Source organism: Cariama cristata, unplaced genomic scaffold (assembly GCF_000690535.1).
Source record: "Cariama cristata isolate BGI_N322 unplaced genomic scaffold, ASM69053v1 scaffold14198, whole genome shotgun sequence".
In the NCBI taxonomy this organism is placed as follows: domain Eukaryota; kingdom Metazoa; phylum Chordata; class Aves; order Cariamiformes; family Cariamidae; genus Cariama; species Cariama cristata.
In genome coordinates this window covers 16948-29546 of record NW_009631736.1, presented here as the reverse complement: position 1 = coordinate 29546, position 12599 = coordinate 16948, and the positions used below count along the sequence as shown (strand labels likewise).

General features: G+C 43.0%; 2 protein-coding genes across 2 annotated transcripts in view; one reads left to right on the top strand and one right to left on the bottom strand.

Annotated features, from left to right (window-relative positions):
- The window catches only part of GPR75 (G protein-coupled receptor 75), a 1409-nt gene extending 345 nt beyond the window's left edge, over positions 1–1064 (top strand). The window contains exon 2 of the mRNA XM_009706096.1: positions 8–1064. Within this exon, the coding sequence (XP_009704398.1) occupies positions 8–1064 (1057 nt within the window). The remainder of the gene's footprint in view (positions 1–7) is intronic.
- Positions 1065–6911: 5847 nt separating this feature from the next.
- On the bottom strand, positions 6912–9594 carry LOC104166232 (toll-like receptor 2). The gene has a single exon (XM_009706095.1). It carries the CDS (start codon positions 9592–9594, stop codon positions 6970–6972), a length of 2625 nt encoding a protein of 874 aa, XP_009704397.1. The 3' UTR covers positions 6912–6969.
- Positions 9595–12599: the final 3005 nt, after the last annotated feature.

Below are 12599 nucleotides of genomic sequence, written 5' to 3'. Positions count from 1 at the left end.
CCCGCGGATCCCGCCTTTGCCTGCCCATGTCCAGCTTTGCCAGCGGCGAAGGGAAGATCATCCTCTACCTCTACATCACCGACTTCATCTGTTGCGTGGCCGTGGTGTCCATCTCCTACGTCATGATTGCCCAGGCCCTGCGGAGGAATGCCCAGGTGAGGAAATGCCCACCCATGGTGGCTGTGGATGCCTCCAGACCGCAGCCCTTTGTGGGGCCCCCGGCCCCCGGGGCTGGGGAGGGCATGCAGAGTACCGTGCCCGCCTTGTACAGGAACCAGAGCTACAGCAAGCCGCAGCGTGTCCAGACACACAGCTACGCCAAGGACCTCGGCCAGCCCCCGGCCACCACTGCCGGCCCGCTCTTTTTTTTGTCCACAGCCAAAGACTCCAGGGCCGTGGTGACGTGCGTTGTCATCGTGCTCTCTGTCTTGGTTTGCTGCCTGCCCCTAGGCATCTCTTTGGTGCAGGACACGCTGTCCAGCAGCAGTGGCTTTGTTCTCTACCAGTTTGAGCTGTGTGGGTTTACCCTCATTTTTTTCAAATCTGGATTAAATCCTTTTATATATTCTCGCAACAGTGCCGGACTTCGGAGACGAATCCTCTGGTGCCTGCAGTATGCAGCCCTTGTCTTTTTCTGCTGCAAGCAGAAGACAAGGCTTCAGGCCATGGGCAAAGGCAGCCTGAAAGTCAACAGGAACAAGTCATCCCACCACGAGACCAATTCAGCGTACATGTTGTCTCCAAAACCTCAGAAAAAGTTTGTGGACCAAGCCTGCGGTCCTAGTCACTCCAAGGAGAGCGCGCTGAGTCCCAAGGCTTCTGTCGGGCATCAGCACTATGCACAGAGCAGCTCAACCCCCATGAACACCCGAATCGAGCCCTATTACAGTATCTATAACAGCAGCCCTTCCCAGGAAGTGAGCACCCCAAACAGCTTACAGCCGATGAACTCGACTTTTGGGTTTACCAAATCCTATATTGCCATGCACTATCACACCACCAACGACTTGGTGCGAGACCATGACAGTGCTTCGACTAAGCAGATACCGGTGCCCTCGGTGTGACCTTAGGAAAGGGTTCTGGTCTAGCTGATCCAGTGGGTCCCCTTATTTGCTTTTGTTAATGATTTTTGTGAACTCAACGGTACAGTACTGCTGCCAGTTAAGAAAAATGCCACTAACGTTAATATCCAGCTATTTGCATTTGAAGTGAATACTAGGATATTACTTCTGTGACGCTTTATTGAATTTCTGTGGCCAGTCAAAAAGGGCGGTATTTTAGATTTGTATTTGGTATTATGACATAAGGGTGTTTTTACTCGATTTTACTGCTGGATAAGGTTTAAAAAAAAAAAAAGCAAGCACTATAACTATGTGACTCGTTACGTCATGAGGCAGCATATCTCAGAGAACAATCTGAGGTTGCGCCAAAAGTATTACCTGTTAAATTGCATCCTTGCCATATTTTCAAGAGGGAAGAATTGGGAGGATGGTTGGTATTACGATAGTTAAGTTTAAACTCTTCTTATTGCAGAAGGTTGAAAGAATCGGCAGTGTTTTGTAGCTGGTGTCAATAATAACAGAAGTCCTTTCTATTCGCAGTGTGAAATCCTGGTTCCGTTGAGGTAAATGGCAAAATTTCCATGAACTTCAACTGAAGTTTAGGATTTCAGTCTCGGCTTCCTAAAGCAGGACAAGGCATTTTACAAAGAGCGTTATATTGCCACTGGGGAAGGACTTTTGAGAAGTGTTGTGGCACTGTAATAAACCTCTGAAGTGTATATGTATTAATTTCCGCTGTATATTTGTTTTAAGGAGCGGTGGTGTTATGTATCCCAAAATAATGTATTTGGAGAAGTGTTTTATATCTGATAGAAATAACAGTGCAATACCCAATGATAGGTTTTACTTGAGGATAAAGGCAAATACTGCAATATTACAGTACTGATACACTATTAGTAATGCAGTCAGCTCTGGAATTTTCTAATTCGTAAACTGTTATGCAAAGAGTAGTGTTGCTGGTTGGTTTTTTGTCTGTGACTTAGGATAAAAGTGAGAATTGGGGGCATTGGGCTGTGATATTCCTGACAGGTAGAACTGACAGCTATTAATGTTTTTAAAAAGAGAACGACCACGTAACAAGATGACTACAAGTTTTTGAGGTTTTCTTAGGAAGTTTAACATCAGTTTGATTTAAAGATTAATAATCTGTTTACTTATAAACTTTGTCTGTTGGTCTACACAGTGAGCAAATACCAGAAGTTAAATATTTTTTTAATAAATCCAGCCATTTGTGTTTTGTCACATGTTGTGGGAATTCCTTATGAGACGGAACGATTTGGAGGCAGTTAAATTCCTGACAATTACCGGTTTAAGTGGCCAGATCTTTTCAAAACAAGCAGTTACTTTTCAACTTCTATGGACTTCAGCAGAGCCCTAGTATCTCCAAAATAATCGTGCCACAGACTTTTGATGCCTCATTATAGGAGAATGCCACATCTTTAGCAAAATTACAGTGGTGGAAAGATGATTTGTTATTTTAGAAACAAAAAATATTCACATCATTGCCATGTGTGAGTTGTTGGTTTAGGCTGTTTGTTAACTAAACTATTTTCCTGGAAGACTATTACATTATGAACACAGTTCTTTGTTTAATGCTCTGAATTTTAATTAATTTTGAATAATTCAAGACCACTTTCTTGCAATAAAATGGATCTGAACAACTTTCTAATACAAATGTAAAATTGAAATTATTTCCATAAGTCTTTTCTCTCTGCCCAGATATTGTTCTCTATAAACAAATAACGTGGTTCTTTCTAGAGGAATTATAAAAGATAACTAGAAGATCTGTCTTGTTTGGATTTTCTGTCTCTGCATTTCTCTTTAGTACAAAGCGTACTAATTTGGAGGGAAAAAAACATGTGGGATCCTGTCACTTTCTCTCAAACTATACGTTCTTAGCAGCAATTACAGCTTCAGATCGTAAGGCGTACAGGGCAGGACCCCCAAAGTGGTTGCAAGATGGGGTCCTGTATGTACTTGAAGGGAGGTGAAGATACGGATTAAGACTGGTTTTAACAATAAGCCAGGTTTGGGTTCACTGCGTCTATGTACGACTCTACTGTGCTTTTGGTTTGGAGCACATGAACTTCATCACGTAATAGAAGATGAAACCCCTCGCACGTTATTCATAAAAGTAATTTGCATTGAGTATTCATATGGGAGTAAAGCAAGAAGGGTACAGTTTTAGGATAGAAGGAGATTTTATTGCCTTTATGTGATGTATTATTAAGACAAAAGAACTGAAGTCCCTTCAAAGCACTTTGTAGTATTGCTCTTCTGTTAACTCCTGGTGCCAGCTGTATCCTTAATATAACCACTGTGTTAAAATGTTTATAGTGTCCGATAGGAAAGCGCAACGCCTTTTAATCTGCAGTAGGAACAAAATCTGATTTAAGTTGTCAGTTGTACTAAATAACTGTTTTGGGAGACGTCTATGGATGTAGTAAATTGGATTTTGAAAGTATGTAGGTACAATTTCTTTGACGTGAATCATGAACTGAAGTAGTCAATTATCGTATGGTAAAATAATTGTTCTAGACTCTTCTGGAGCATGACTCTTCTGGAGCATAACTATTCTTTTTTCCTTTAGCCCCCTTGTTGTATCAGAACCCTCTTCTGCTGAGCACAGAAGCACTAAAGCGTGACTGCGAGGTTAAAAAAGCAACAACCTAATTGAGAGGGGAAGCGACAGTGTGCTGGATGAAGGAGATGGAAAATGTACGTGAAGAGAAGAGATGGGTAAGAGAGTAAGCGATAAAAGTATGTGAATACTGAATGGTTTAGAAAATGTAAGTCTGTAGTTAGTGCAGTCCATAACACAAGAACAAGAAAGGCTCTCATGAATGTGAAAGGTTCATAATCCAAGACGCATAAAGTGCTGTACTTTCCATACTGCCTGTACATACGCTGTGGAGCTCATCGCTGCAGAACTGTTTAGAAAAAACTAGGAAGGTTTCACAGGTACTTCACATGGGTAGTATGACTATCAGGAGCCTCACAGTTAATGCCAACATGTTTTGGAATATATTTAAAATTTTATGCTCCAGGAATTAAAGCAATCTTTGATTTCTGGGGTTAGGATGAATCCATTGTGGTGGAACACATTATCCAACGTATGTTTTCAGTGTGCTTTTCAGCTGCTTTTGAAGTTGCTGGTGTTGGCTGCTGTGGTGATATTTGGAGGACTGGTTATGCTTTATTACTGAAAATCTGCGTTTGTGATGTGAGGTGTACTACTAACAGTTTGACCAGGGTATCTCATGGAATAAGGAGCGGCCTCGGAGCAAGCATAAAGCAGCTTATTAGAAGAACAGCTGATGGATTACTTGGGGCTGATCTCACTAACAAATGACTTCTGGTTGTTTACATGAACAAAAGTACTTGGAAGATTTTATAAGTCACAGTCTTTTTAAGATCTTGCTTTACGGTGATAAAGAGTTGACTTTTTTGGCTAGTGGCTTGCACAGTATTTTTTTTTTCTTTATATAGAAAACCTAAAAGCTGCTAATGCCAAATAATTTTACTGAATATCTACACAACCTCAAAAAGTTGCTAAAGAATCTTCAACAGTTGGGCACCACCTCAGAATTTCTTAGACTAGAGATTAGAGAGATTTCTGTGAGGTGGCATACTTTTTTTTTTTTTTTTAAAGTCACAGAGGCAGTCTGCCTTAGCAGTAAGCTTCAACAAGCTGGAGAGGGCAAGGTGAAAAAATTGGACAGGCTATAGTCAAGAAGGATCAGTGCCTAATAATTTTGTGGTATTTTATGGTATATATGGTTTAGGTATATAATTTGTCACTTGCTAAGAAAGATGTGAAAATTACCCCCTGTATAATCTACAGTACCACTCTACTTGCAGCACAGGGAATAAAAAAATCCAAAGGGACTTCAGAACTGCAAGGGCTGTGCTTACCTGCACCGTTATCTCTTACCTTCTTCCATAAGGTAGCAAAGTGGGGCTACAGAGAGCAACGCGAGAAGTTCATGATGGAAGCAGAGAGAAGGCAGGTGGTGTGATATCTTAAAAATAATAGAATAGTCTTGCAGGGATTAAGGTGGTTTCTAGGTTTGCCTTCTGTCTGTTTTCAGGGTGATCAGTGTACGTGACTCCTCAATGCTTGCTGAGGAAAGGTGGGTTTGCACCAAATGCAAAGAGATCTCTCTGTAATTGGAGGTGGTAGAGGGGAGGGCAAGTCCCGCTCTGCTTCTCATAATTTGCACTGGTCGAAGACTGGAGAAGTAGCACTATGGGACAAAGGGGGAAGAGGCAATTTCAAAGCGCTTTTGGGGTTTGCGAGCACTGGTTCTGTCCTCCGGTGCAATTGATGCAGAATTCTTTGATTTGAATAGCTCTTTGGTTGATGTCAACTTCGAGCACTGCACTTTGTGGATATACGAAGTACAGTATCCTTTGAAATTTAATCAGTACTGACAAATGGACTTAAAAATGTCATTTATTATGTGCTGATAAATGCTGACAACAGGTCGTTGTCAATTGCTATTTAAAATGGGTTTATGTTTAGTATTAGAAAAATGCTTCCATTCATTACAAAAGCTGTCCCTGAACCTTCGTTCCAAGAGTCAAACATGCCACGCGCTGCAGGGTGGGGTTTTTCCTTTTTATTAGGAAGCAGCACAGAGAGGGTGAAAACCATGTACTGCTCCAGCTGGATCTTTTCCTTTTCAAAATACACCTGCAGAAGAGTTGTATTTGCTGATATGTTTGTTTGACGTTTCCCCTTTTGGCATCAAATAGGTTGGTATTAGTCTGATTTTGTCATAGCAGAGCTAATTCCTTTTCAGAGTATGTTTCAAATGTGCTGTCCCATATGTTGTAGACAGACATTCTGCATTCCTGGGTCTGTGATCTTCTGCCGGTAAGTTGTTTGCTCATCTTATGAGCAAGTCCAGGTTGTGCTACACTAAATGATTTGTTCTCACCTGGTGTTTATTGTCCATCACAGTCTGTTGATTTTCCTTGAATGTGTAAATTCAATCAGCAGGATTTTTATTTTTTCAAATACAATAAATAAAATTACAAAGTGGCATTAGGTGATGACAAGGGCTATGTGGAGGTAGCACTGAATTCATTTGAAATGGGTCAGGATGATGATGTCAAGTGAAACTTTCCTAAGTCTAAATAATAATATACAGAACTTTTTTGCTTATTCTTCAGAGTTTTATGGTAACAGCATTTAAATAAAGCTCACACCAATTATTCAACAGTAGAGACTGACACACTCAGCTGGCTCTTTTTGGATTGTCTGGTTGTATATGTTAATCTGTAATTATAAAAGATTTTAAAATCTCATGTCTTCCACCAGTTACTTAAACCAAATGATATAGCAGTGTGGATTTGCAATTGCATCTCTCTGATGGCTACATGAAGTAAATCATTAATCTTTTCTCGCTAAACCGCAAAAAGAAGCTGTTACCTGTGTACTGTCATGGTTTGTGTTTTTCTTAGGTGTACACAGTGTGCGTTCCCATCTTAAGCTGTACTAGAACTGAGAGTCTGAACTACAACCCTACCTTGGAATGACATTGCTTTTCACTGCTGTAATCTCAAAAATACAGTTAGGACATGCAGTGTGACTCGAGCTGTTCTTCCTTTCAGGTGACATCCACAGTGTTGTAAGAAATGCTGGAAATAGCTGAGGAAAATCAAGTACCCAAGAAGAAAAGAAAAGGCTGTTTATCAGTGCTCGGGTCTGAGCCCTTTGGATAACGGGTTCTTTTATCGGTCAGAATAACGCGCGTACTACAAACCCCCTAGTACTCTCTCCTGGGAACTGCTCCGAGACAAAGCCCCATTGCAACACAACAGCCTTTGCAGGAGGTAAACACAGAAATGCTTTTATTTGACCACGGACTTTCTAGGCACAACCCTTACACGTTCTCGTATCTCATTTCATCTCATAGATATCCTGAGCGGATCCATTTTCTGCTCTCACAAGTGGTTCGTTGGTTGTCTTTAAGACAGCTGCTAGCTGATGCCAGAACATTTTCTGTTTGTGTTCCTCAGGGCTCCACTTTAAGTATGTTTTCCTTTTCAGCAATTTCCTGAGTTTGCTGAACTTCTGTGGCAGGCTGTTGGGCGGGAGGTCTTCCAGCACAATCATGATGAGGGAATCCTGGTTTTCATTCAGGACCCGGTGTTCAGCAAAATAGAGTTCATACTGACACCAGCAGCTGTTTACAAAACTGGGAGAGAGAACAAAAATGACTTTGTGGCTGTTCTCTATGCAGTAAAAAATGTTACCAAGTACAGGATGCCCCGGTTTGAAATCCCTCTCGTGGTAACATATCTTGAATCCATCAGTTTCCAGTTTTTCCAGTAGATTCTCTTTTGTCCAGTTTGCATCATATTCGCTGTATGAAATGAAGGCATCGAAGGGCTTGTTTTCTGGCCTCTTCTCATACTGCTTCCTCTTCGCCATACACCAGTACCAGCCCATTCGCACGTACCACAGCCCATCGAACCGCCAGCATAAGCCTGTCAACACCAAAACAACCAGGATGGCAACGCAAGCTGTAACAGCCATCTGGATGCCCAGGGAGCAGCGCAGAAGTGTGAGGTTGCTGCTCTCCACCAACCAGCCCCTTCTGTCTGGTGGAAAGCTGCACCTGAGATCTCCTTTGCCATTTATCTGCAAACGAGGGTTGTGGATGTAGGCATTCACGAACCAGTACAAGTCACAGTTACAAAAAAAATGTTTACCTTGAACAGTCAAAACACTCAAACTCGTTAACTGGCCAAAAGTGTCCTCCACTATGGTAGTAATGGCATTGTCGCTAATGTCTAACTCAATCAGAGAAGCTGGGAGAGAGCCATGCTGGAGAAAGGAGATCTTATTTCCTGATAAATTGAAATATTTCAGCATTGGAAGAGATTTCCCAAAGTGATCAGGGAGTTCTGAAATGAGGTTGTGACTACTGTCCAGATTAGCGAGCGCAGAAAGGTGGCTGGTGGGTTCCAGCCTGGTGATCAGGTTTCCAGAAACATTAAGAAACTCGAGTTTCTCCAGGGCGTCGGTTAATGACAACACGCTCAACTTATTTTTACTAATATCACATTTTGTTAAAGCCAATGGGAAATACTCGGGATGCATATCCGTAATTTTATTATTTTGAATATTAAATATTGTTAAGTTGGAGAAGGATTTAAAACTGGAGGGTATTATTTTAATATCACTGTTGCTTATGTCGAGATGCTGCAGAGAGGTAGGTAAGTCAGGAAGCACAGAAATCCGGTTGCTGCTGAGGTCCAAAAATAATAATTCTTTCATTGTGCCAGCAAACCACTCTGGCAGTTCCACGATGGAGCAGTTGGACATTTTCAGGTGTTTCACTGTCTTTGGAAGGCTTTCAATGGGTGTACCAGCCTGGTTTCTGACAAATGAAATGGCATTAATACGTACAGTTCCAGGGGGAAGTTTTGGAGCTGCATTAGTGTCTTCTGGCCGTACAGTATATATGAAGTGATTTCCTTGAACGTACATGTTTTCTAAGTTAAGCATTTTTTTAGCAAAATTTTGGGGTATTTGACTTATGTTGGTGAAGGACAAATCAATGACCTTGATGGTTGGAGGGAGACACAGCGTATCCAAGTTGTTTATGGGATTGTTGCTAATATTTAAGAACAAAAGCTTGCTGAATGGGAAGTTACAGATCGCCTCAACATCTAGAATGTTAATTGTTAATTTGTTGTAACTGGCATCAATGGACTGCACATTTTTCATTGGCAAAAACAGGACGAACAGTGACAGAAGATCCATTTCCAGGTCGCTGTGACTAATGTTAAGCTCCAAAATACCATCTAGCTGAGCTTGGCAGAGATCCGGATCCAGTTTAAACGTCAGCTCTTCCTCGGAGAGTTTGCTGTTTGACAGATCGAGTATCCCATTTATTGGTGCTCCGCAGAAATTCGGCCTTAATGTGGCTGTTGGAGTGACAGTTACATTTTTCTCTGCTCTTCGAAGAAGGTTCCCTGTACTTCGTCTGAGCCTCGGGTTAACGTTTTGCAGGACAGATGGACCTCCCGAATGCGGCAGCTCCTCAGCAGATGCAGAAGGCTCCAGAGCAGCCTCCAAGGATTTGTCAAAATACTTATAAAGCTGTAAAGACCCTGAGGCTTTGCTAGTGGGTAAGAGCTTCAGATGAGGTGGAAGACTTGATACAAGAAGTTTCTTATCATTGAATGATAAATTCACGGAAACAAGGCTGAGCAGACTCTCAAACGCACCAGGTTCAATGTCCTTAATCTGATTGTAGGAAAGGTCTAAAACTTCCAGCGCGTCAAAACCTTCCAAGTCTCTCTTGGTTATTTTTTCTATGATGTTATGTGAGAAATTGAGAGCTCTTGCCAGTTTTGGAGCTTGTGCTTCTGATACAGAAGAGAGGTTTAAATAGGAGTAGTTATAAAATGGGAAGGCGTAGGCTGTAGGTGTTCTCAGAGTTAGGAATCCGTTTGCTCTACTGAATAAGAAAGAAATGAAGTAGAAATGAAGGCTTCCAATAAGGATCCTCATCCTGGAGAAAAGAAATGTAAAATCCATCGTTATAATATGCTTTGTGTTAATGAATACACTTAAAAAAAAAAATCCCAATTGACTTGCAAATACAGAAATTGTTTCATTAGTTGTATCTATGAATCCCTTTTTATCTACGTAAAAAAATACATCTTGCTTCATTATTGTTTTCAAGAGGCAATGCTAAAAGATGGAGCGCTATTCATTTCAGATCATTGTAGATAAGGTCTGAATTATTTTTTTTCTCTTTTTTTTTTTTTTTTTTTTTTTTATTTATTTCTCCCCCCACTCCAGGCAGGTAGCGAGCAGCCTTTGCAATAGCATTTTTCCGTTGTATAATCTGAAATGCACTTTCGTAACCGCTGCTTGGGACTCAGGTTTTACGTCTCTCATCCTGCCACACAACAACCAGGTAAGTCTGACCCGTCCAAAACCTGTTCAGCCACTTCAGTAGTGTATTCAAGAGTAACGTGGCAGGGAGCTCCATGTAACTGTGTGACCGCATATCATCTTGTGATATCATCTTGTGATCCCATCCCCTCGGTTTGCTCTCAGCCAAGAATTTACCAGTGACGGTTTATTTAGCCTTACATGTCAGAGTAAGGAAAAAAGTAAATTTGCTTTGAAGTAGGATATCGGAGGCTTGCATGAGGCAGCCTGCACCAAGAGAGGTCACTGCCCGTGCATCGTTTGTCTTTGGAAACTTCCCATTGCCTGGTAGCGTCACTGCCCAGCTCCTCTCCTGCCCCGGCTCTGTCCGTTCCCAGTTTCCCGAACATCTCCAGCCCATGTCTTGTATTTGTTCCCCACAAATGCAGGTGCAGACCTTCACGTGACCAACCTGGTGTTACCAAAGTCCCCCCGCTTTTGCTACCCACCAGACATGGACCATCGAGTTTAACTGAAGCGAAGGGACCCCAACGACTTCCCAGCTCTGTCCGCTGGACCCTCCGCTCCCCACCAGACCCCACCAACGCACCCCACATCCCTCCCTCGCACCGAGCGGGAATCACCTGCAGCCGGGAGTCGATGCACCACATGGGTAAGCAAGTCTCTGGGATGTTAAAAGCATTGCAGATTGAAGGCTGGAAAGACAGCTAACAGCTCGCTCATACTTCCAGCCACCCTCCCCGTCCCTTTTACCGGCTCTCCTCGGCGCTGCTCCCCGGCTGGTACCCACTGCTGCCTTTTGTAGCACCGGGAGCGGAGCGGGGAGGGCTGGGACAGCCCTGGAAACCGCCCAGCCCCTCTCCCCTTTGCCGGAGGAGGCTTGCGCCAGACATGATGAAATCTGCAAAGTTTTCTCCATCATGCCGGTACCGGCAGCTGTTCTGCCTGTGGCCAAGCGGAAAATGGAAGGTGGAAGTTGCTTGTTTCACCGCTCAGACGCTGGGAACGGTGTTGTCCCAAGGTATCTGCTGGCTTCGCTCCTACCTGAGCATCACAGGGAAGGTCTGGAAGCACCAAGCGTGACCACAGGGTTATAAAACTGATTTTACTCCCCTAATGTGATTTGTTGTGGGGTGTGTTTCCTAAGGTGGGGAGGTTTTCGTATTGGGCTCTTTTATGTGTGAATACGAGGTTTTGTGTGCCAGAAGCTCTCCTGCAAAGTGAGCAATCGTACCTTTTGCACATTTTAACTAGGGGAAAAAAAAATAGCAGGAGATTTTTCTCAGTGTTTGTAGTGCTGCCTTGAAAGAAGCACTCTTGGTTTGCAGCTAGTTTGGTTCGGGATGCCAACGGAAGGGGAGTCAACAGATTGCACAAGGTGTAGAGCTCTGTCGTCTGCTCCGCTTTTTCCACTGTTGATTTTTTTTTTTTTTTTTTCTTTTTTTTCCACTCTTTTGTAACTGCCGGTGATGATAATCTTGCGGTAGCCCAGAGGCTCCCCTGTTCAGTCCTGGGGGGCTGGAAAACCCCAAGTTTGTTTGTGTTCCCTTTCCAGTCTGACTGGGCACATTCCTGCCCTGGCAGGTTCTGGGAATTGCCCTGAAATCATCCATTCTTCAGACAGATCCTAACTTGCTTTAGTAGAAGAGACAGGAAATTAAGAGCATTTTGGGCATGTCAGGAAAGATTTTTGCTCCTGCTTTCAACTTGGGATGACCCCCTGCAGACAGCAGTTTCTCCCCGATGAGTCTTCCTTCATCTAAATACAGCTGTGCTGCTCTTGAAACTCAGCCTGTGGTTCCCTCGGGGGAGATGGAGCAGTTATCTTCTAGCACCGGGCCCATCAAACCGCAGCGCTTCAGCCGGCCGTGAGAGTAAATCACGGTTGGAAGTGACAAAGTGAAAAAGAATATTTTTCGGTACAAGAATGGTTATTCTACCGGCGTGCTGTGCTGGCATTATTCTAACGTTTGTTTCATCCAACACATGTTCTGTGTATTCATTTATTCTCTCTTTTTTTGAAGGCAATCTCTTATTTTGGGGATTATGGAGGAAGAGCAGCACACAAGAAATGTCTGTGTGAGTGAGTAGGGAGGGTACACACAACGCAGCTGGGCGCAGAACCAAGGCAGGGTCGTGGTTCCCCACAAGTACTCCATAAAGAAGATTTAATTCCTGAAACAAGTCATCTTCCCCTCTCTGCAGGGGATATTTTTTTGTGCTGGAAATGTAATTTAAGAGAGGAGAGCTGAATCTCCACAAGACCTGCTCCAATCCAGAGAGGACGAGCACCAGCCTTCAGGAAACAGGAGCTCGAAGGAGCTTCTGTTATTAAGGTGAGCTTAGATTTGGGTGCTGGATGAAAACAGTCAGTCACATCTGTACAGTTATACAAATAAGATATTTATGACCAGGAAATGCACTTGTCTGCCTCTGCGGGAATAAAATCCCGCATTTCTTTACCACTTGAGAAAATCTTTCCGAGACTGATCGTCTTATTTCACCTCTTCAGCTAAGCAAAACTTCCCAGGGACTGTCTCGGCTCACAAATTGAGCTGTGGACTCCTCTCAGCCGTGTCTATCAGCTGTGCAGATGTCTTACACAAATACCCTCT